This window comes from Scyliorhinus torazame, chromosome 17 (assembly GCF_047496885.1).
Source record: "Scyliorhinus torazame isolate Kashiwa2021f chromosome 17, sScyTor2.1, whole genome shotgun sequence".
Classification (NCBI taxonomy): Eukaryota; Metazoa; Chordata; class Chondrichthyes; order Carcharhiniformes; family Scyliorhinidae; genus Scyliorhinus; species Scyliorhinus torazame.
Window position 1 is genome coordinate 75,281,308 of NC_092723.1, and position 24,993 is coordinate 75,306,300.

At 43.9% G+C, this 24,993-nt stretch overlaps 1 protein-coding gene across 1 annotated transcript in view; it reads right to left on the reverse strand.

The window, feature by feature from the left end:
- slc5a8l (solute carrier family 5 member 8, like) overlaps positions 1-24,993 on the reverse strand; it is a 195,213-nt gene that overhangs the window by 16,118 nt on the left and 154,102 nt on the right. The window contains exon 13 of the mRNA XM_072480642.1: positions 12,126-12,328. Within this exon, the coding sequence (XP_072336743.1) occupies positions 12,126-12,328 (203 nt within the window). The remainder of the gene's footprint in view (positions 1-12,125; positions 12,329-24,993) is intronic.

A 24,993-nucleotide genomic window follows, 5' to 3' on the forward strand; every position in this document is an offset into this window, starting at 1 on the left:
CATTGGCCACCTCCCTTTTCACACTCTCCTCAGTCACTGTACCCTGTACTGTGGCCCTTATTGATTTTTGACTATGGCTTCTCTGCCTTACACTTTCCCCCTTACTACTTCTTGTTGGACTTCATCCCGTTTTTTTACCTATCTCGTTGGTGCCTCTGTGCACTACGACAGCTGGCTGTTCATCCTCCCCCAGAATGCCCTGCAGCTGCACCGAGGCATCCTTGACCCCGTTTTACTTCCCTCCGACTTCCTACATTGGATCCCATCCCCCTGCCACATTAGTTACCCTCCCCAACAGATCTAGCAAACACTCCCCCTAGGCCATTCTTCTTCCTGCCCTGCTGCACAGCAGAGTCAGCCACGGTGCCATGAACCTGGCTGCTGCTGCCTTCCCCTGGTGAGCCATCTCCCTCTACAGTATCCAAAGCGGTATATCTGTTTTGCAGGGGGATGAACGCAGGGGACACCTGCACTGCCTTCCTACTCTTGCTCTGTCTTTTGGTCACCCATTTTCTATCTCCCTCAATAACATTCACCTGTGGTGTGACCAACTCGCTAAACGTGCTATCCACGACGTCCTCAGCATCGCGGATGCTCCAAAGTGAGTCCATCCGCAGCTCCAGAGCCGTCAAGCGGTCTAACAGGAGCTGCAACTGGACACACTTCTTGCACGTGAAGGAGCCAGGGACAGTGGACGTGTCCCTGAGCTCCCACATCGCACACGAGGAGCATGACACGGGATGGGATATATGTGCTGTATGCCACATTGTGGCCTTGTCTTTTGGTTATAAATAAGCTTCCATTTGAATCAACTTCTTGGATGTTCTGAGCTTTTATAAAGCCCAATGAGAGGGGGTGGAATTCTAGATTTAGTCCTAGGAAATTGAGCTGGGCAAGTGGATGAAGTAGCAGGGAGGGACCATTTTGGGGATAGTGAATATAAAACAGTTAGATTTAGCATCACGATAGAAAAGGACAAAAATAGAACAGGAGTAAGAGTTCTAAATTGGGAGAAGGAAAAAAAAGCTGATAGGTGAACTGGTGAACATTAACTTGTACCACAGCTAGTAGAAAGGAAAACAGTGTCAAATCAATGGCTGGCATTCAAAAGCGAGACTCTACAGGCACAGTGCAGACATGTCCCCAGAAAGAAAAAGAGTGCTACTGCCAAATCCCCAGTCCGCTGGTTATCCAGAAGCACATCGGGTAAGAAATAGCAGAAAAAGAAAGTTTATGGCAGTCACAAAAGGCTTAATACTGTAGAAAACCTCAAGGAGTATAGAAAGCACAGGGGTGAAGTAAAAAAGGAAATTTGGAAAGGAAAAAGGAGATATGAAAGAATACTGGCAGGTGAAATCAAAGAAAACTCAAAGATATTTCACCAGTGCATTAAGAACAAGAGAATAACTAAGGAAAGATTAGGGCCTATCAGAGATGTACATGGTAACTTATGCGTTGATGCAGAAGATATAGGCATGGTTCTCAATGAGTATTTTGTCTCTGTCTTCACTAAGGAGAGGGATGATGCAGTTAAAGAGTTGTAGTTAAAGAGGAGTGAAATATTAGATCCAATAAGCATAGTGAGAGAGGACGTACTGGAGAGACTGACATCCTTGAAGGTGGATAAATAACCAGGGCCAGATGGATTGTATCCAAAGCTGTTGAAGGAAGCCAAGGAGGAAATAACGGATGCTATGAGGATCATTTTCCAATCCTCACTACATTCAGGCGAGCTACCACAGGATTGGAGGTCCACAAATGTCATACCATTATTTTAAAAAAGTTCAAGGGATATGCCAGGAAATTATAGGGCGATTAGTCTGGCTTAGGTGGTGGGAAAATTATTGGAATCAATTCTGAGAGACAGGATAAACTGTCACTTGGAATGGCATAGATTGATCAGGAATAGTTAGCATGGTTTTGTTAGGGGAAGAGTGTGCCTCACTAACTTTTACTTGAGGAATTTACAAGGAAGATTGATGAGGATAGTGCAGTAGATAGAATTTAATAAGACATTTGACAAAGTTCCACATAGCAGACTGGCCAGAAAAGTGAGATCCCATGGATACAGGGGAAAGTCACGAGTTGGATCCAAATTTGGCTGTGACAGGAAACAAAAGGTTGATGGATGTTTTTGCGAATAGGAAGTGATTTCCAGTGGCATTCCATAGGGCTGTTTGCTGCATATACAAATGATTTGGACTTAAAAGTGGGAGGCAGGACTGGGAAATTTGCAGATGATACAAAAATTGGCCGTGTCGTTGATAGTGAAGGGGTTAACCTGTTTCCAGAATGATATCAATATTTTGGTTGAGTGCGCTGAAAGGTGGCAAATGGAATTCAATCCAGAGGAGTGTGAGGTAATGCATTTGGGGAGGGCAACAACGCAAAGTAATACTCAATTAATGATATAAGGCACAGGCCTCAGGCACCTGAAGATGACAGGGCAGATGGATAAAATGGTTAAGAAAGCATATGGAATGATTTTCTTTATTGGTCGAGATATTGATTACAAAAGCAGGGATGTGACGCTAAAACTGTATAAAACACTGGTCAGGCCACAGCTGGAATTTTGTGAACAGTTGTGGTCACCACATTACAGGAAGGACTTAATTGCTTTGGCGAAAGTACGGAGGATGTTGCCAGGGCTTGGAAATTGCAGCTATGACGGACACAAATGTAAAGAAAAGGCGGGGAGGGGGAGGAATAAAGAAGCATGGAGCCCAACCATGCCCAACACAATATATGCAGCGCCATGCCACCCCAACAGGAATAGGTTGGAAGACCTGATGAAGGAAGAAGGCCAGACAACAAGAAGGGGAGGGGGATCAGATGGAAAGGGGGAGAGGGAAGCAGGGAATCTAGCTAAAACTAAGCGCCTGCTGAAAAACAAGAAATTGTAATCGATGTATATAATGAAAGACAATTGATGTGCATAATGGAAGATAACCAATGTATATATTTTTTCTATGTATGTTCACGCTCATCTTTGCTCTGTATAATATGAAAATCCCTTCGTAAAAACATGTTAAAACATTGTAGGTATGAGGAGAGATTCGATAGGTGAGGGTTGTATTTAGAAACATTGAAAATAGGTGCAGAAGTTGGCCATTTGGCCCTTCGAGTCTACACCACCATTCAATATAATCGTGGCTGATCATGCAAATTCAGTATCCCACTCCCGCATTTACTCCATATCCCTTAATCCCTTTCGCCGCAAGGGCCACTTCCAGCTCCCTATGGAATATATCCAATGAACTGGCCTCAACAGCTTCCTGTGGGAGAGTATTCCACAAGTTTACATCTCTGAAAGAAGAAATTCTTCCTCATCGCAGTCCTGAATGGCATACTCCTTATTCTTAGGCTGTGATCCCTTGTTCTGGATGCCCCCAACATCGGGAACATTCTTCCCGCACCTAGCCTGTGCAGTCCCATCAGGATTTTATATGTTTCTATGAGATCCCCTCTCATTCTTCGAAACTCCAGTGAGTACAAGCTCAGTTGATCCAGTCTTTCTTCATATGTCAGTCCTGCCATCCCGGGAATTAGTCTGGTGAACCTTCGCTAGACATCCTTGTTAAGTAATGGGTTAAGAGACATTGCAATTAGTTGTCTCATTTATGTTAAGTATCCATTAATTGACACTGATATGTAAAGGGGCTTCAGGTGGCCTCTGTCAGGTGGTGTGTTGTTAAGAGTTTTGTGCAGAGGCTGTGGAAGTGAAATAAATGGTGTTTGGTGAAAAGGAACAATAACTTTAGACTCTTCATTTCACAGCAACTAAAACGTCTAACAATGGTAGCAGAGGATGGTTGCTGTGCAAATGTGAAAGTTTGAAAGATACAACTTTTCCTGAGCAAACCAAGGAGTGAGTGAGAAGGAAAAAAAAAAGAAGATACATGGCTGAACCCAGGATAAAGATGGCTGGATATGACTATCCTCCCTTATTTTCTGAAAGGGAATCGTACGACCAATGGAGAAGCGCAGTAGTTATGTGGACTAAAGTAACTGCTTTGGGAAAGAGAAAACAAGGTATGGCAGTAAAATCCGAAACAAAGTGCTTTCTGAGTTGGAATTGGAAGAGTTAGACTCAGAAGAAGGTCTGGATACTTTATTACATTATATGGATAAGATTTATAAGAAAGATGACTTGTTAAGTGCGTATAAAGCATGGTCGGATTTTGATAAGTTCCGGAAAATGGAGGATATCTCCATGGAAGACTATATAATGGAATTTGGCAGACTATATAAAAGGCTGCAGAAACACAATCTTGAATTTCCACAGTCTGTGTTGGCCTTTAAATTACTTGTCTGTGCTAGAGTGAGCAACATGGATAGGCTCCTGGTTTTGACAGGAGTTCAGTTTACTGATAGGGATACCTTATTTGAACAGATGACAAAAGCTTTACAAAAGTTTCTGGGGAAACATTTGATTCCGATGGCTCTGATGACCCAAATAGGTCAGCCTGCAATAAGGCAGAATATGGAAGATACACTAGTAACAGGATGGCGAAATTGGGGCTGTTTAGCACAGGGCGAAATCGCTGGTTTTGAAAGCAGACCAAGGCAGGCCAGCAGCACAGTTCAATTCCAGTACCAGCCTCCCCGAACAGGCGCCGGAATGTGGCGACTAGGGGCTTTTCACAGTACCTTCATTTGAAGCCGACTTGTAAGTCTACTAACAAACGATTTTCATTTCATTTCATTTCAAATCGTATAGCTACGAACATGGCTCAAGACTATAGACAGAGAGCGAGACAAGGAAATTATGAAGACAGAAACCCAGTTAGAACCTACAAGAGGAAGATGAACCCCAGAAATGCACGGGGCATGATAAATCGATGTTTTCGATGTGACTCTCAATACCATTATGCTTTCAACTGTCCAACTCGTTATGATAGAATGTTTGAAGCGACACATGACACGGAAGAGTCAGAAGAGGGAAAAGATAGTGACCAGAAAGAAGGCATTGTCCTATTGACAAGCAGTTTTACGCCGGCAATGAGGGTGTTGGTTGCAGAATCCTTCAACTGTGCTGTATTGGACAGTGGCTGCACATCTACTGTGTGTGAAATTGACTGGTTAAAATGTTACCTGGAATCTTTGAATGCTGAAAATCGAAACAAGGTTAAGGAATTTGAAAGTTCCACAAGTTTCAGGTTTGGGGATGATAATACTCTGAAGTCGCTGAAAAGAGTGGTGATCCCTTGCAATATTGCTGGAGTGAATCATTTCATTAGCACGGATGTTGTATCAAGTGAGATACCTTTGCTTCTGAGCAGACCGTCGATGAAGAAAGCACACATGAAATTGGATATGGAACAGGATAAGGCAACAGTTTTTGGAAAGACGGTGGACTTACAATTTACACAGTCGGGACACTATTGTATTCCATTACTGACAAATAATTTTTCAAGTAGAGTGGTTAAGGATGTGTTAATGGCAGTTGAAAATGGGACTTTAGCTGATAAAAAGCTTGTGGTATTAAAAGTGCATAGGCAATTTGCACATCCGTCTCCTCGGAAGCTGAAAAATGTATTAAAGGATGCAGGGGTAAGGGATGACGACTATACTAAACTGATAGAACAGGTTAGTGACCACTGTGAAGTTTGTAGGAAGTACGGAAGGACACCAGCATGACCGATAGTAACCCTACCTTTGGCCAGGGATTTTAATGACATTGTGGCCATGGACCTTAAGATCTGGGATAAAGCAAATAATATATTTATTTTGCATTTTGTAGATTTAGCAACCAGATTTAGTCAATAAACGATTGTACGAAGTAAAGAAAAGAGTAATTCTGGATCAAATCGTGGAAAAATGGATAGGGACAGGAATGGGTCCACCGGCAAAATTCCTTACGGACAATGGGGGAGAATTTGCTAATGGTGAGTTTCGGGATATGTGTGAAAACATGAATATCAGAGTTATGAATACGGCTCAGAAAGCCCATTTAGTAATGGTGTCTGTGAAAGAAATCATGCTGTCAGCGATGACATGCTTCGGAAAATTTTGGCAGATCGACCAAATTGCAGGCTAAATTCAGCTTTAGCATGGGCAGCACATGCAAAGAATTCATTGCAGATGGTTGGGGGCTATAGTCCTTATCAATTAGTGTTTGGTAGAAATCCTAAAATTCCGTCCATTTTGGATGACCAGCCTTCAGCTTGGAGGGGACTACAATTAGCTCTGGTTTTGCTGAACATTTAAATGCATTACATAGCAGTAGAAAAGCTTTTTTGGAAGCAGAAGTCTCTGAAAGAATTCGCAGAGATTTAAGACATAACATACGGCCATCAGATGCCGTTTTTCAGCAAGGAGGCATGGTATACTATAAGAGAGACAATTCTAATGAATGGAAAGGCCCAGGGAAGATCATAGGCATAGATGGCAAAACAATTATTTTGCAACATGGTAATCAAACTGGTCCATTCATCAAGGATAATGGGTACAGATTACAAATTTTCAAATTTAGACAGAGCAGACAGACATGACAAGGAACCAAAGTCATCTGGTACGCATGTGTTACAGAACTATGAGGACCAATTAACTGATACAGACAGGGTTTCTGTGGAGGAACACAACACTTCTGGTGAATTAAAACAGGCCATTTTTCCGAAAGGGCAACTGCCAAAAGTTGGTACAAAAGTGACATACTTGCCTGAAGGGTCTAGTCAATGGAAGGATGCAACTGTTATTAGTAGAGCAGGGAAGGCAACTGGAAAGTATAAACATTGGTTGAATGTACAGCATTCAGGGGAAGGAGTCAAAACAATGGATTGGGAAAACGAAGTTCAAAAATGGAGGGCACAGAAACGCAGTGCCAGTTCAGATAGTACATCGGATAGTGAACAGGTCCGCAGGAAAAGGTCGAGAACTATTGAAAGGACATCCCACAGCAGAAGGGAAAGATCAAGCAGTAGCAGTACAGAACGAGATACCAGGCGGGAGAAGGGACATAGTTTGTCAAGATCTCGGAACATAAGTAAGACTACGAATACTAATAGGAGTAGAAGCCCACATGCACGTGAGATTTTGGTGGCTTCAAATAAATTAGATGAAACAGTTATTAAAGAAGCTAAACAGCAAGAATTGCATAGTTGGAGTGAATTTGGGTTATACACGGAAGTACCGGATAGGGGACAAAGAGATCTATCCAACAGATGGATTTGCACGGAAAAGGTTCTTCCGGATGGAACTTATAAGGCAAAGGCCAGGCTCGTGGCAAGGGGATTTGAAGAAAACTTAGAAGATCAGGATTTAAGGGTAGATTCACCTACAGCAGGAAAGGTTATTTTGAAGATCTCCTTGGCTCTATGAGCCACAAAGGCATGGGAATACAAATCTATAGATATAAAAGCTGCCTTTTTGCAGGGGCAACAGCTCCAGAGAGACATTTTTCTCCATCCTCCTAAAGAAGCAGCTAACACAGAAGGGGTACTCTGGATGTTGAACAAATGTGTATATGGATTAAATGATGCATCTAGAGTCTGGTATTTTTCGGTAAGGTCAGTTTTGTTAAAGTTAGGCTGTTGCCAGTTGAAAGCAGATCCTGCAATGTTTTACTGGCACTATAAAGGAAATCTTTCTGGCATTTATATGATGTATGTCGATGATTTTTTGTGGGGTGGGACTAGTGATTTTGAAGCGATTATAATCTCTGGTTTGAGGAAAGAATTCAGGGTTGTAAGTCAGGCTTCCGTTGCATTTAAATATATTGGACTGGAAATTAGATAGTCTAAATTAGGGGCAACTTTATGTCAGCAATCTTATTTGGAAAGCATCACCCCATTAGCAATTAGTCGTGGCCGAGTTTCACAAAAAGACGCAATGGTTTCAAAGATAGAAAAAGAGCAACTACGAAGTTTAATTGGGCAACTGAACTGGTTAGGTAGACTGACTAGACCGGACGTGAGTTTTGATGTCTTAGAGTTGAGTACAAAAATGAATTATCCCAAAGTGGAAGACATAATAAGAGCAAATAAAACATTGGCCAAACTAAAAATGCAGGAGTGTGTTTTGAAGTTCCCGGTTTTAGGTGACCTTAAGCACTTGAAACTCATAGTTTATAGTGATGCGTCCTACGCAAATTTATGTGATGGGGTTTCAAGCGCAGGAGGTTTTATAATTTTCCTTTTGGGGAACAATGGTAAATGTTGCCCACTTGTATGGGAAACAAAGAAAATAAGGAGAGTGGTAAAAAGCACTTGCGCTGCTGAGACGTTAAGCCTTGTAGAGGCGGTGGATAGGGCTTTTTATATAAGTATGATATTGACAGAAATTTTGGGATTAGGGGATTTGGGTAATATACCTATTGACTGTCACATTGACAATAAATCCCTGTGGGAAAATGTGCACTCTACAAAAAGTGTCAATGAAAAGAGGTTACGGATAGACATCGCAAGTTTGAAGCAGATGTTGGACAGAGGGGAAATAACAAAAATTAAATGGGTTGACAGGAGCTATCAACTGTCAGACTGTTTTACGAAAAGAGGGGCAAGTTCACAGAAACTTTTGGATATTGCGCTTGTTTCTGTGACTGTTTTTTTTTCTTTCTCGTCCAAACAAAAAAAAGGGGGGGGATATCATGTGTGTGTTTTTGAGTTTCTTGAAATTTTGTTTTCACCTAATTATTTTTTTTCTCCAAGGAAGGGGAGACTGTTAAGTAATGGGTTAAGAGACATTGCAATTAGTTGTCTCATTTATGATAAGTATCCATTAATTGACACTGATATGTAAAGGGGCTTCAGGTGGCCTCTGTTGTTACGAGTTTTGTGCAGAGGCTGTGGAAGTGAAATAAATGGTGTTTGGTGAAAAGGAACAAGAACTTTAGACTCTTCATTTCACAGCAACTAAAACGTCTAACAATTCTCAATAGCAAGAATGTCCTTCCTCAAACCAGGAGACCAAAACTGCACACACTACTCAAGGTGTGGCCTCACCAAGGCCCTGTATAACTCCAGCAAGACATCCCTATTCCTATTCTCAAATCCTCTCGCTATGAAGGCCAGCATGCCAGTAGCTTTCCTCACCGCCTGCTGTACCTATGTGCCAACCTTCAGCAATTGTTCCATCATTGCACCCAGGTTTCATTGTACTTCCCATTTTCCTAAACTGCCACCATTCAGGTAATAATCTGCCTTCCTGCTTTTGCCACCAAAGTGGATAATCTCTCATTTATCCACATTATTTTGCATTTGCCAAGTAATTGCCGACTCAGCCAGCCTGTCCAAGTCACCCTGTAACCTCTTTTGCAGCCTCCTCACAGCACAGCACTGCTACCCAGCTTAGTGTCATCTGCAAATTTGGAGATACTGTATGCAATTCCTTTGTCCAAATCATTAATGTATATTGTGAACAGCTGGGATCCCAGCACAGGACCCTGAGGTACCCCACTTGTCACTGCCTGCCACTCTGAAATTCACCATCAACTTCTCAAGGGTAAGTAGAGATGGATAATAAACACCTTCTTTGCCAGTGAGTCTCATAATCCATCAATAAAAAAGCCGTGGAGTTGGTTCTTTTCTGCCATCAACACTGATGACACACAAGCCTCTCACAGCAGTGATTAAGATGTCAGATACACTCGTTGTGCCTATGTGGCGGCACGGTGGTTAGCACTGCTGCCTCACAGCGCCAGGGACCCGTGTTCGATTCCCACTTTGGGTGACTCTCTGTGTTGAGTTTGCACGTTCTCCCCGTGTCTGCGTGGGTTTCCTCCAGATGCTCCGGTTTCCTCCCACAGTCCAAAGGTGGTTAGGTGGATTAAACATGCTAAATTGCCCCTTAGAGTGAGGTTACAGGGCAGGTGATAGGGCCGACGTAGGGTGGTCTTTCAAAGTGTTGGCGCAGACTCGCTGGGCCGAATGGCCTCTTTCTGTAGTGTCGGGATTCTATGATTCTATGTGCTCTAAGCTGGCATTAGAGGGATTGTATTTCATTCCTTGTACTCCATATTCTGTTTGTGATGTTTCTCCAGAAATGTTGTCAAAGTTATAGTGGGATGTGAGGGAAAACTGGGGATGGGGGAGAGTTTTACCTCTTGGTTTTTAAAGAAATTGCCAGGAGGTTTCAGAGAGCATTGAAGGTAGCATGAAATGATGGGTGGGGTTTCTGTAGATTTTTAAGTTTCAGGTAGCTATCACTCCCAGGATACTGAGTGACCTTGGGCTTCCTCAACTCTCCCTGCTCTCTCCGACTGTTGTGACCAGCAAGATTGTGCAAGAAAGCCATGAATTGGGCTGGGATCTGAAGCCTATTCCCCACCCAAACAAGTCAGGCAGCATAAGAAGAGGCCAGGCTAGAGGTTTCTTTGGCCACATCCTAACCAAGGACTGGTGAACTGAGTGAGACTATATGGCAGAGCCAAGGCCCATCACGGAGCTCATGACCTGAGTCAAAGATTGATAACAAATGTCCCAATTATTTCCCATACCCCACATTCACCCCACCATGCCTCGTCCCCCTTCACAATTGATGAATGGCAAGGCAGGCACTTTCTTCTGGTATCCTCTCTGCCACTGAGCACCAGTTAACAGGATTCTCAGCTTCTTGACCACAACTATTATCCAGCCCCTCCCACCCTACCCTCAAGTATGAGAAGTGTCCACAATCACATGGAAGCCTATCTACAATATGAAAACCATGGAATCTGCACTTGATGCCACATAGTATGGGTGGGGTTAGTGTCAGAGGGCACAGCCAGAGTTGGCACATCCACAGTGACAGTGGACTCTGGGTGCCAAAACAACTTCCCTGACCATTCTGCTTAGGGCAGCATGGTGGCACAGTGGCTAGCACTGCTGCCTCACAGTGCCAGGGACCTGGGTTCAATTCCGGCCTTGGGTGACTGCCTGTGTGGAGTTTGCACTTTCTCCCCGTGTCTGCGTGGGTTTCCTCCGGGTGCTCCAGTTTCCTCACACAGTCCAAAGATTTGCAGGTTAGGTGGATTTACCATGCTAAAATTGCCCCTTAAGTGTCCAGAACATTTAGGTCGGGTTATGGGGATAGGGCGGTTAAATGGGCCTAGGTAGGGTGCTCTTTCAGAGGATCGGTGCAAACCCAGGGGCCGAATGGCCTTCTTCTGCACTGTAGGGATTCTATGATTGGTGCATGTTCTTGATGAACAAATGGGAGCAAGAGAGTGTGTCAAGAATTCCATGTGTACTAGGCTCTAAATGTCGGGTCAAAATTATCTGTTAATGTTGTGACTCAGAACACATCTAATTGTCATTTCAATGGTAACTGCGAGAGAGATGTGACATTCATTAGAAGGAGAAAGGGGAGTATCTAAGGGAGGAAGGCATAAATAAAAAATGGAAAAGTTAAATGAACAGAATAATATAATTCCAACAACAGAACCAATCTACAACACTCCAGGAATAATTGAATCAACTCCTGAAAGACATCGGGCTGGATTCTCCGTTCCTGAGGCTAAGTGCCGACGCCAACGGAGGGTCCGTGATGTTTCACGATGGGAAAATCAGCACGGAACCCTCACCGATTCCACTACCTGTGAGGGGCTAGCATCGGTGCCGTGTGAAACACCCATGGAACGCGAGAGAAACGGTTGGAGAATCACCGGGTCCGTGCTGCACGTACACAGGGAGACAGGGCTGCAGCCGCACATACGCCTACGCCCCCCCATACACGCACCGGTCGCGCCGGAAAAGATGGCGCCGGCTGTGTTGGACCACGTACCTGCTCACACCGACCCCACAGCCCACCTCTTGGCACCCCCTACCACTTCCCCCAGCCTTGGCAGAAACCCCCCCCCTCGACTCGCGGCACAGAACTTGGCCGAGTGAGGCGGTGCTGGACACTGTCCGCATGTCCTCTCCCTCCACAGGTGCCACGCCAGGCTCACAACCGCTGAGACACACGTGGCCCACGCCATTGGGAACCCGGCCCATCGGAGGCGGAGCATCACGGGTGGGCCCGCTAATGACATTCCAACGGCGTGCGTCTCTATGATGCTGATTCAGAGGGGGCGGAGCATCGCGACCCAGTGTCAAACCGCCGCCTGCCGAGATTTTGGCGTGGGGAGCCATTCTCTGCCCAATCGCCGTTCCCAATTTCAGCATCGGGCTATGGAGAATCCCGCCCATGAGTTCTTCTCACTTTACCTGTAGTTCAGTTCAGTAACTGGGTTTATTGTTGTCCAGGGGCTTCTGGTCACGAGCTCTGGGCGCTCAGTACTGTTGAAGAAACATCCTGCTACGCTGAGGGGTAAAGGCCGTGTATGTTCTGGCAGTGGAGGATATACATGTCCACCGATTCCTATCCACATTGTCAGTACGACACTGACGGCAAGACCAGATATTGCACCCTGCAATAAAATAGAGCAACAGTTATCAGGTCAATGATCAGTGCTGAACACAACATTGTAAAACAATAACAAACCTCAGCCACTGGGTTCATCCTTGTCACTCCCCAGTCACTTTTGCTGCTCCATGAAGCCAGGGCTTGTGGTTTTAGGATTTTACCCCATATTCTCAAATGAAATCCAAATTCAGCTTCAATCAAAGAAAGCCCTTAAGTGCAAACTTCATCTTCAACCTGAACCTGCATGGAAAGATTTTAGCAAACCTGCTTATACCTGTCTTCAGTAGTAGAGCTTTTATGAGTAAGAAGGGCTTTCACTCCAACCATAAGCATATTATGTAACATTTACAACCTTATGACATCCAAAAGTGCTTTATAGCAGTTAAGTAATTTCAACGGAAGTCCCGATTATAATGTACGAAATGTCAGCAACTAAACTACACATGGCAAGGCCTCACAATGTCATAAGCAGCAGATAATCTATTTTAATGGAGTTGATTGTGAGATAAATATTAAGCAAAAATTCCCTATTCTCCTATGAATGAGACTTTTTATATGAAATGAAATGAAAATCGCCTATTGTCACAAGTAGGCTTGAAATGAAGTTACTGTGTAAAGCCCCTGAAGGGGCAGGTGGGACCTTGGCTTAACATCTCATCTGAAAAAAGCACCTCTGACAATGCTGCACCTTCACAGTCCTGTGCCAGAGTGTCAGCCTCGTACCAGTGGCCCAAAAGAGAAGATGTTGGAAAAACGCAGCAGGTCTGGCTGCATCTGTGGAGAGAGAAGATAATGGTAATGTTTCGAGTTCGTGTGACTCTTCTTCAGATTTTCTTCAGCTCTTATTCTCTAATATTCAGCTGAACACTTAACGAAGCTGAGTCACTGGTGTGACCGGGCAGGGTTATGGAAGCAGATGCCTTCCTGCTGCTACCTCCGCACCTGCCGTGATCAAATGCCAACCTGCCAATTGGTGGCCAGCTGGCGTAACCGTCGGCGAATAGAAGCTCGGGGACAGGAGAATCAGTGCCAGCAGGGGCAGTCTGTGACCCGGAAGCAGGCACTCATGACCAGTTTAAAAGATTACCAGCGCCCAAAATGGTAGCTACATTGAAGAGCTGTCAGCTGCAGCTCTGGCAGTCCAGTGTGTGTACTAATTACAGCAGCAGAAACAATTGCTTGGACAGCCTCTCTGTGAGCCAAAGGACCCATGGATGCTCACTGGACCCTCAGCCTCCATCCTTCTGGAAAACCTTGAGGCCTCTGAAACTTATGGCATGGCAGAGGGAAGCACTTCTGTGGCCTCATGTTTTCTACATGTCCTAATCCAGGCAGCTAGGAAAAGATGGAAGGTCCTCTTCCCTCGAGGCTGAAGAAAAAGGCCTGTTATAAGTTGTAGTATGATCTGCAAGTACCTGTAAAGAGCTATGAACTAATAGCTAAGAACTAATTATGTTCCAGGGAACCACTTTTCACAGCTGCAGTGAAGAGTAGTGTGATGTATAACAGAACCAGGTCAAACAGGCCCTTCCTTTGCACAAGGTAGCTTGGCCAATATTGAACGTAAAGAGCTCTCATCTTTTTGAGCTTAAAGTGTGATTATTACCAACATCAGGAACCCAGAAGGCAACAAGAGCACATAACAAGGCTTCCCCACCAAAACAAGTGGGATTGTCCAGGTCCAGTTACCCAAATGAGTTCACAATCTTCCCCTCTTTGCCAGGGTGAGCGATAAACTTCAGTCTACCTTTGGGTGTGTGTAAATGGGTGGAGAATCCTGGGATGTGTGAGCCCACCAGACAGTGGAACTGGCTGCAGCTCTGTCAGAAAGAAAGTGCCTGGCATCCATGTGGCTGGAAGCTGCCGAGCATCAGACAGATTGACAGAACCCTAGAGGATGCAGCAAGTGTGCATAGTGGGTGATATCTCTAGTCAGACACTGAAATTGTAGTGATATGCATCACTGTATATACACAAGGGGTTAATGTAAATACACCACAACTAAGCATTCACTAGAGGGAGCACCAGAGATGTATGTATATAATAGACAAGACAGGAAGTCAGAGACACTCTTCACATGAACGGCAGCTGGTGAGCAGGACACAGACAGGCAGCTCAGATGTAACATAGTATAAGCGCTGGAGAGTGAACAAACTCATACAAATAAAGCATCTACTTCAACTGTAAGACTACGAGCTTTATTCAGACACAAGGAATAATACAGAGGATGCAGCAAGTGTGCATCGTGGGTGATATCTGTGGTCAGACACTGAAATAACTTCCATTTGTTTACTAAGGGGGACAGGACCCAGAATGTGAGGAATAGGGCAATGACTCAGATGATCCCCGGAATGGAGGGATTGTCTTGTGAGCAAAGATTAGACAGGTTGGGACTCTACACATTTGGAATTGAGAGGTCATCTCATTGAAACAATTCTTAAGGGACTTGACAGGGTAAATGCTGAGAGGATGCTTCCCCTCATGGGAGTGTCTAGGACCAGAAGGCAGAGTCTCAAAATAAAAGGGTACCAATATGAGACTGACATATGGAGGAATTTTTTCTCTCAGAGGGTTATGAGCCTTTGGAACTCTGAGGGCGGCACGGTGGCACAGTATTTAGCACTGCTGCCTCACAGCGCCAGGGGCCAGGTTCAATTCCAGCCTTGACTGTCTGTGTGGAGTTTGCACTTTCTCCCCGTGTCTGCGTGAGTTTCCTTTGGGTGTTCCGGTTTCCCCTCGCAGTCCAAAGTTGTGCAGGTATATTGGCCATGCTAAATTGTCCCTTAGTGCCCAGTGAAGTGAAGATTAGGTGGGGTTACGGCGATAAGGTCAGGGATTGGATCTAGGTAGAGTGCTCTTTAAGAGGGTCAGTGCAGACTCGATGGACCGAATGGCTTCCCTCTGCACTGCAGGAATTCTATTATTCTTTGCCACGGGGGCAGAGTCATTGTGTACATTTAAGGCTGAGATAGATAAATTCTTGATCAGTAAAGGAATCAAAGGTTACGGGGAAAGGGCAGGAAATTGAGCGTGAGGAATGTCAGATCAGTCATGATCCTACTGAATGGCAGAGAAGGGTCAAAGGGCTGAAAGGCCTACTCCTGTTCCCATTTCTGATGGTCTTATGGACCAGTGGCAGCGTCAAGAACATTGAGATCCTCACAGCCTTGGGGGAAAACGTAGTGGATCTGAAAGGCCCCAAGGAGAGTGTTCCATCACCGACAGTGAAGCCAGAACTCTCTTGTGGAGGGTGAGTTCCTCAGATAATGGAGTCTGGGGGGAGCAACAGGAAAGCATGAGAGTTTGGCATTCAGTAAAGTGTCAGACATGTGTAAGATTCAGCAATGGCTGTGTATTTTTATCGAATGGGTTGTGTGGCCTTTATTTTTCTGTTTTCTCTTACAAATGCAGAAGAAGGACATTCGGGTGACAGCCACCTCTTAGGAGAAGGAGGGGAACTCAGAGGGTGTGGTACCACATCCTCATGCCCACCTGCCACAATTGCACATACTGTCGCTCAGTGGGTTAGTACACGGTTACAGATTCAGGGTCACAAGCTAGTGTGGGGGTACTACATAAGGGCTAGACTATCTGTCAGAATACTGTGGCAGCCGAGCCCTCTGACACTCAGAGGAATGTGGGAAGACAGGCCCATGCTAAACTCTTGGGTGATAATAGGCCCCTGGAGTTGACAGTAAGGCAGCAAATGCTGGAAATTCAGTGTGAAGCGCATGAAGATCTGGCAAATATCCCAGATGGTTGCTGCATCCTGGCGTGTCCAGTGGAGGAGTCCATGTAGGCCATCAGTGCTGCAATTTCCCGCTCACCTGAGTACATGGCCTCCTCCATCGAGAGATTGATGACTCCCCTGAACAGCCAGATCTAACAGACCAGTGAATGGATGCCAGTCATGTGTGCAAACCTGTATGGCATTATCTTGTTCCTGAGCTCAATGGTGCAATGGTGAGGCAGGTGTGAGACAAAGTGCCTACAGTCTCCATCGGGTCGTCTCAGGTGATTACGGAGGTGCAAGTGTGGCACACAAGGTGGATGAGCAACAGCTGGACCTGAGGGTTCTTCTAATAGCCAGCCAGCACCTCCTCCACTCTTCTGCCAATGATAACAGCACCTCAGGGTGCCATGGCAACAGAGGGGGCTGCCGTCACTGGCCAGGAGTCTTTCACAATGCCACGACTTCACAGCATCAAGCAGCTAGACCACTGCCTCCAAGGACATCCTAGGAAAAAGTCTTCAAGACCTACCTCCACGACAGATAATTCGCACAAGAATTTAAAAATCACTGTCAGAGCACTTGGGGATCAAGAGTGTCAGATGAGTATTTGTGGGGAACATCATCTTCAGCTTCCTTTGTTAAATGTCACATTGTGCCTGTGCCTCTCTCAATGTACTGATGGGGTCCAGGGCCAGACGTATGCGTGGGAGGTGGTGAGCCAGGGGCAGCTTGGGTTTGACCATGACATCTGTGCTGATTGGTAAGAGCATTGTAGAAGCATTATGTGCTGATTGTTGTACTATTGGCTGTGCTGTTGGGGGTTATAGTGAGACTATGATGAGTATTTTTGGTGGACCAGATGGCTGGCGAACTGCAATTCAGCAGAATCGCCTTAGGATGAGAGCTCCCAAGCCTCCCTGACAACTAAACCTTGAGGGCCAGCAGACTTGTCTGGATACTTTGGCTCATCTACAGCTTCCTCATTATCATCCTCGTCGGAGAAAGCCTGAGGCCCAGAATATCCTCCACAGATAGGGCATCCCCCTCTGCAATGCCAGGTTATGAAGGGTGTAGTAGACAATCACAATCCGTGACCCCTGCTGGGATATACCAAAGGCACCATCTTAATGGTGCAGGCACCTAAATCTCATTTCGAGTAAACCGATAGTTGAGTTCTTCTTCCTCAGTCTGGGCAGCACGGTAGCACAAGTGGATAGCACTGTGGCTTCACAGCGCCAGGGTCCCAGGTGCGATTCCCTGCTGGGTCACTGTCTGTGCGGAGTCTGCACGTTCTCCCCGTGTGTGCGTGGGTTTCCTCCGGGTGCTCCGGTTTCCTCCCACAGTCCAAAGACGTGCAGGTTAGGTGGATTGGCCATGATAAATTGCCCTTAGTGACCAAAAAGGTTAGGAGGGGTTATTGGGTTATGGGGATAGGGTGGAAGTGAGGACTTAAGCGGGTCGGTGCAGACTCGATGGGCCGAATGGCCTCCTTCTGCACTGTATGTTCTATGTTCTATGTTCTGTACATTTCTCACCAAGCTCATCAACCATCTCTTCAGTGATATCCTCTGATGCCAAGTATTCACCATTTTTGTCACATTGTGTGATTGAAAAGCTGTAGAACCAGTTAGTTATAGAGAATATACGGATTGTGACTGCACCCATAATGAGCACATACCTGAGGGATTTTCTGGCAATGGTCTTGGATGGGTTGGATGTTGTGGGGGAGTGAAATCCCCCTGGTTAATGAAGATGGCTGGTTGGTGGGTGGGAAGACGGTATCAGTACAGTTTTGATGAAGTGATGTGATTGGGCGATACTACACATGTACCAGTGCCACCCTGAAATGAGCCTGAAGTGTAGAAGTTCAGAGTGATAATGTGATTGGGAAAGATTGGAATTGGATGCACAGCCACACTAGAACTCGCCACCACTGCCATTATGCTGTCATAGTCTCTCTGGACAGGCTCAGTCATCTAGGATGCTGCCTCGCCAACATCTATAGGGCTGGTTTAGCTCACTGGTTTAGACAGCTGGCTTGGAATGCAGAACAAGGCCAGCAGTGCGGGTTCAATTCCTGTGCCAGCTTACGCAAACAGGCTCCAGAATGTGGCGACGAGGGGATTTTCACAGTAACTTCAGACTGTGACAATTAAAAACAATTATTATTATCTATAGGAAGGTCGTAAGCTGCGAACATATTGCTTGCTGGGTAACCTCCTCTCCCGGCATGTTTTTGTGTCGAAGATACCCTAGGACCTCTGCTCCTTGTCCATCCCCAGGCCCCAACTACGAGTGGCTGAGTTCCCGTCTCTTCCTCAGTCTTCGGTTCACCTCCTCACTGGGGATCATCCACTGCAATGGACAATGCAATTCCCATAACACCATTGTGTTCACACTGAAGTGTGGGCACCTTTCCAATAGGTTTTGAGGAATTATTCGTTTATTTCTCCAAATTACCTCCAAAATACCCTTGGCGGGAGGAGCTCTTTATCCAGTGAGTCTACTTGATCCAAAGACTTATGTTCCTCATCTTCTGGATGCAACTTCTGCTGCTCTCTCCAGTGCTTCAGCCTGAGTCCTTCTGACCCCGTTAGCTTATCCCTCTGCTGCTCATTAAACCCTGTCAAGCCTCTGAATTTTGCCCACAGCCCTTTCCATGAGGTTTGTGTGCAATCCATAAAATGTTGCGGGCTGCATAATATTTTGATCTATTGTTTTTTAAATGATCCCAATTGGCCTTTAAATGGCCTTTATTGGATGGCAAGCTGAGTGCCCATTTTGCTTTCTGTCTGTCTGCCATCGGTCAAATTGTTATATTGCCATCTGAGCTCACATCATGCTGCCCATTTTTTAATCCACCTCCCTCTGAAGTACATTTCTATAAAATTACCATTTCTGTCTTAATAGACGTGCTGAGTATTTCCAGCATTTTACAGCATTTCACAGCGCCTGGGTCCCAGGTTCGATTCCCTGCTGGGTCACTGTCTGTGTGGAGTCTACATGTTCTCCCCGTGTTTGCGTGAGTTTCCTCGCACAATCCAAAGATGTGTAGGTTAAGAGGATTGGCCATGATAAATTGCCCTTAGTGACCAAAAAGGTTAGGAGGGGTTATTGGGTTACGGAGATAGGGCTTAAGTGGATCGGTGCAGACTCAATGGGCCGAATGGCCTCCTTCTGCGCTGTATGTCCTATATTATAGATACTTTTATCATTCACTGCTGGAAAGGATTTGCTTCACTGTTAGCATAAAACCTTCTGTTGGTGATTGACCCTTGCATATTGTTGAAGTCAAATTTAGAAAGAAGATTTTAGATAAAGGTACCCTGGCTGAGATGCCAGTATAAGAGGCAATTTGTAGGAATAGATCGTGTATAGACAATGCTTGTGATTTTATAACCTAAGAATTACTAATTTCAGAAAGGACAAACGTATAATTAAAGAAGTTACACAAAATGGCTGTTAACTGAGTTAGCATTACGAAAGACACAAAGTGGCTTTTAGCTGAATTAGCCACGTTCCTGAACAACCATTAACTGGGTTAAGTTGCAAACTGGTACAAATAACATCAGTTAATTACAGACAGCAGAGATAGTCTGGGAGACCAGGGTGATTGATATTAAGGCATTGAATGGGCAACAGACACGGGAGATTCTTGGGAGTACTTCCCCAGCCAGTGATAACAGCTCCACAGGACAAAGAGCGTTATGTATCCTCGCCAGCCCAAGGTTTCCAGATCCAGGTAGGAAAGATAATTTTAACAGTTAGTATGAGTGACTTCTTCATGAGGTTAGGGGCCGGTAAGGTCCCAACCCACTTTATGTAATGTCAAATTTAATTGGATCTATAACTAATGTTCTCATGTGTCATGTGAAAGTATGTTTAAGAAATGGGTGTTTATAAATGGGTGTGGAGATAAGTATCTGTAGTGAGAGTACCTTTAAGAAATGGGTGTTTATTAGTGCAGTCATGTCAGAGAATGGGTGGAGCTGGGCTGTCTGACAGCTTTTTGCTTTCATTTTAAGCTGTTTGCTGCAGGGTGTGTTTTAGTTTTGTTTTCAGTGTTGGAGCTGAAGCCAGACAGAGCAGCTGTACTGTTGATCTCTCTGCCATGAAAAGACTATCTCTTGATCATTTGGTGAATTCAGAATTATAAATGTTCTCAGGAGTGAATGTAAACCTAATGTGCTTCTGGTAAAAGGTGTTTTAAGTCTTATGGATGAAAAAAGGAAAGCTTAAAGGATTACTTAGTGTTGTAGTCTTTGGGGGTTGTATTTGAATTAGTGGTTGCTAAGATATTCACTGTTTGTTTTAAAAAGGTTAACTTGAGTTCATAGAATAAACATTGTTTTTCTTTAAAAAATACTTTTCCATTTCTGCTCTACCACACCTGTAGAGTGGGCTGTGTGCTCCCCATACCACAATCTAATAACAGTTGTGGGTCAGGTGAACTCCATGATACACTTTGGAGTTCTCTAACCCTGGCCCATAACAAATTGGGAGCTCGTCCGGGATAAAAGTCCATCTATTGGATTGGCTTAGTGAACTTAAAGATAATGAGAGGTAAGCACATTGTGGTTGCTTATCAGGTGTGGTATTCTAGTTTAAGTGGGGAGTGTATTGTGGACAATGGCTTTTTCAGAGGCACTGAAGTTTTTGGTGGTGGAGACGGTCACATGCAATACCTTACGGACAGAGACTAAAAGCAGACTGTTAGATTTGGCGAAAGTTCTGAAGTTTGAACTTCAGAAAATGGCCATGAAACATGACAGTCAGTTAAAATTGGCAGACGTAAAGGGAAACGTACAGTTGGATGATCGTGATGAGGATAGTGAGAAAGAGCGTGAAAGTCGAACGCTTGGTGGGGACCTATTTAAATACGTCCAAGCATTGCCAAGGTTTGATATGAAGGAGGTGGAAGCCTTTTTCATTTCATTTGAGAAGGTAGCTAAACAAATGAAATGGCCATAGGACATGTGGTATTACTGATTCAAACAAAGCTGGTAGGTAGAGTGAGTGAAGTGTTTGCATCACTACCGGAGGAGAGATCTGGGACGTATGAGGAGGTCAAAAACTCCATCTTAGGTGCATATGAACTAGTGCCTGAAGCCTACAGAAAAAGGTTTTGAAATTTAAGGAACGAATTTGGTCAAACATACATGGAGTTTGAAAGTCTCAAACAGAGTAATTTTGATAGGTCGATAAGGGCTTTGAAAATGGACCAAAAGTATGAAGCTCTCAGAGAAATTATGCTTTTGAAGGAGTTTAAAAATTCAATTCCTGATGTAGTGAGAACTCATGTGGAAGAACAGAGGGTTAAAACTGTGAGGTTAGCAGCAGAAATGGCAGATGATCATGAATTAGTTCATAAATCAAAGCTTGGTTTCCGACATCATTTTCAGCCTGCGAGGGATAGAAACTGGGGACATGAGAAATACTCAAGTGGTAAAGGTAAAGGTGATCTGATGGGAGATAATACAGAGAGTGTACCTTAGACTAAAAACGAAATCCATGAGGGTGGAAAAGAAATGAAAAATTTCAAATGTTTTCATTGTCATAAACTAGGCTATGTAAAGTCACAGTGTTGGTGGTTGAAGAAAAGCACAGGGAAGGTTGATGTGGTAAAACAGGATAAGACAGTAGAGTTTGTGAAATTGGAAAGGGAAAGCCCAAGTGAAGCGAAGGAGGTGCAAAAGATTGTGCAGCCTGATCAAGAGGTGATTGATAAGAAGGTGCCAGATCTCTTTAAAGAATTTACTTGTGTGGGTGACGTTTACTCATGTGTATCAGGAGGAGCAGGTTAACAAGTCACAATTTTAAGAGATACGGGAGCTAGTCAATCTTTAATGGGAAGAGATGAGGAGTTATGTAGTTTGGAAAGAATATTGCCAGAAAAGGTAGTAATGTGTGGAATTCAGGGTGAGAGGAGTAGTGTTCCATTATATAAAGTCAGGTTGGAAAGTCCAGTGAAGAGTGGTGAAGTGGTAGTAGGAGTAATAGATAAACTATCTTGTCCAGGAATACAGTTTATCTTGGGTAATGATATAGCTGGATCGCAGGTGGGAGTGATGCCTACTGTGGTTGATAAGCCAGTGGAAAATCAGACAACTGAAGTGTTGAAGGATGAATATCCTGTGATTTTTCCAGATTGTGTAGTAACAAGGTCGCAAAGTCACAGGTTAAGACAAGAGGAGAAATCAAAGAGTGAAGATGAAGTTGAAGTGCAATTATCAGAAACGATTTTTGATCAGATGTTTGAAAAAGAACAAGAACAGGTGGAGGATAAGGCGGATATTTTTAGCACAGGAAAATTGGTGGAGTTACAACAGAATGATGTAGAAATAAAACGGATGTATCAGAAAGCATACACGGAAGAGGAATCTGAGTGAATACCAGAGTGTTATTACTGTAAAAGTGATGTCTTGATGAGAAAATGGAGACCTTTACATATGCAGGCGGATGAAAAGTGGGCAGAAGTTCATCAAGTAGTATTGCCGGTAGGGTATAGAAAGGAGGTGTTGCGAGTTGCACAAGAGATACCAGTGGGAGGTCATTTGGGAATAAGGAAAACTCAACCTAAAATCCAGAAACACTTTTATTGGCCTGGGCTACATAAAGATGTAGTTAAATTTTGTCAATCATGCTAGACATCTCAAGTGATAGGGAAATATCAAACAGTGATAAAACCAGCGTCCTTAATACCCATTCCAGTATGTGAGGAATCTTTTACAAGGGTCCTAATTGATTGCGTCGGACCGCTTCCTAAATCAAAAAGTGGGAATCAATATTTGTTGACTATAATGGATGTGTCTACTAGGTTTCCAGAGGCCATTCCAGTACGTAATATTACAGCTAAAAAGATTGTGGAGGAGTTACTTAAATTATTTCCCAGTGTCATGTGAGAGAACCTTAAGACATGGATGTTTAAGCAATGTACCTTTAAGAAAACAGTGATGTCAGAGAGTGGATGGAGCTGAGCTCAGGTCAGCCATTTTGTAGTTTAGTTTTGCAGTTGGAAAAAGCAGGTTGTGTGTTTCTGTGTGTGTCCAGAGAGCTGTAGGAAGAAAGCAAGGTGCTGGAGATGAAGTCAACCAAGCTAATATATCTCTGCCATTCTACAGAAAAAATATATATCCTTTAACCTGATGTGATACTGTTTAAAGGTGTTAAGTCTCTTGGAAGTTTGAAGGAACATTTTAATGAATTATTTACTGTTGCAATATTTTCTGAGTTATCTTTGAAATAAGGAGTGTTAAGAGATCCAATGTTTATTTAAGATGTTAAGTTGAGTTCATGGAATAAACAGAGTTTTGTGTTTAAAAACCCATGTGCCCATAATTGTAATCCCACACCTAGGGAAAAGCCATGTACTAGGAAAAGCAGCAAATCCATTAAAGGGAGAGGTTGGTTGAACTCCATTATACATTTTGGGGTTCTGAAAACGCCTCACCCATAACAATTGGGGGCTTGAGGGGGATAAAAGTCTATCTATTGGATTGGCTTTTGTGAACTTAAAGACAGTGAAGGATTGTTGCTTTTCCGGTGTGGTATTTTAGTTTAAGTGGGGAGAGTGATGTGAACAATGGCTCTTTCAGAGGCTCAGAGGTTTTTGGGGGTGGAGAATGTCACACGTAGTATCTTATGGGCAGAAACGAAAAGCAGACTGTTAGATTTGGCAAGAACATTGCAGTTAACATTAGCTGACAAAATGCGAAAAGATGAGGGAATTATGGCGGTCGTTAAGCATTTAAAGTTGCCTGAGATAGAGTTTGACTCATTGGAAATGGCAAACATTCAGTTACAAATTAAACAAATGTAACATGAGAAAGAATTAAAGCGGCTGGAATACGAGAGTGAGAGAGAGGAAAAAGAAAGAAAAAGAGAGAGAGGAATAAGAAAGAGAAAGAGAGAGAGAGGAAAAAGAAAAGGAGAGAGAAGAAAGGAGAAAAGAAAGAATAGCCCTCGCAGAACAACAAGAAAAAGAAAGGGAGGTACAGATCAGGGAAAAAGATAAAGAGAGGGAGTTTGAACTTCAGAAAATGGCCATGAAACATGACAATCAGTTAAAATTGGCAGAAGTAAAGGGAAACGTACAGTTGAATGATAGTGATGAGGATAGTGAGAAAGAGCATCATAGTCGAAGGCTTGGTGGGAATCTATTTAAATATGTCCAAGCAGTGCCAAGGTTTGACGAGAAGGAAGTGGAAGCCTTTTTCATTTCATTTGAGAAGGTAGCTAAACAAATGAAATGGCCACATGACATGTGGGTGTTACTGATTCAAACAAAGCTGGTAGGTAGAGCCAGTGAAGTGTTTGCATCACTACCGGAGGAGGTATCTGGAACGTATGCGGAGGTGAAGAAATCCATCTTAAGTGCATATGAGCTAGTGCCTGAAGCTTACAGACAAAGGTTTAGAAATTTTAAGGAAAGAATTTGGTCAACCATAAAATGGTGTTTGAAAGGCTCAAACAGAGTAATTTTGATAGGTGGAGAAGGGCTTTGAAAATAGACCAAACGTATGAAGCTCTCAGAGACATTTAACTTTTGGAGGAGTTTAAAAATTCAATTCCTGATGTAGTGAGAACTCATGTGGAAGAACAGAGGGTTAAAACTGCGAGATTAGCAGCGGAAATGGCAGATGATTATGAATTAGTTCATAAATCAAAGATTGGTTTCCGACATCAGTTTCAGCCGGTGAGAGATAGAAACTGGGGACATGAGAAATACTCAAGTGGCAAAGGTAAAGGTGATCTGATGGGAGATAATAAAGAGAGTGTGCCTCAGATTAAAAAAGAAATCCAGGAGGGTGGAAAAGAAATGAAAAGTTTCAGATGTTTTCACTGTAATAAACTAGGCCATGTAAAGTCACAGTGTTGGTGGTTGAAGAAAAGCACTGGGAAGGATGATGTGGTAAAACAGGATAAGACAGTGGGGT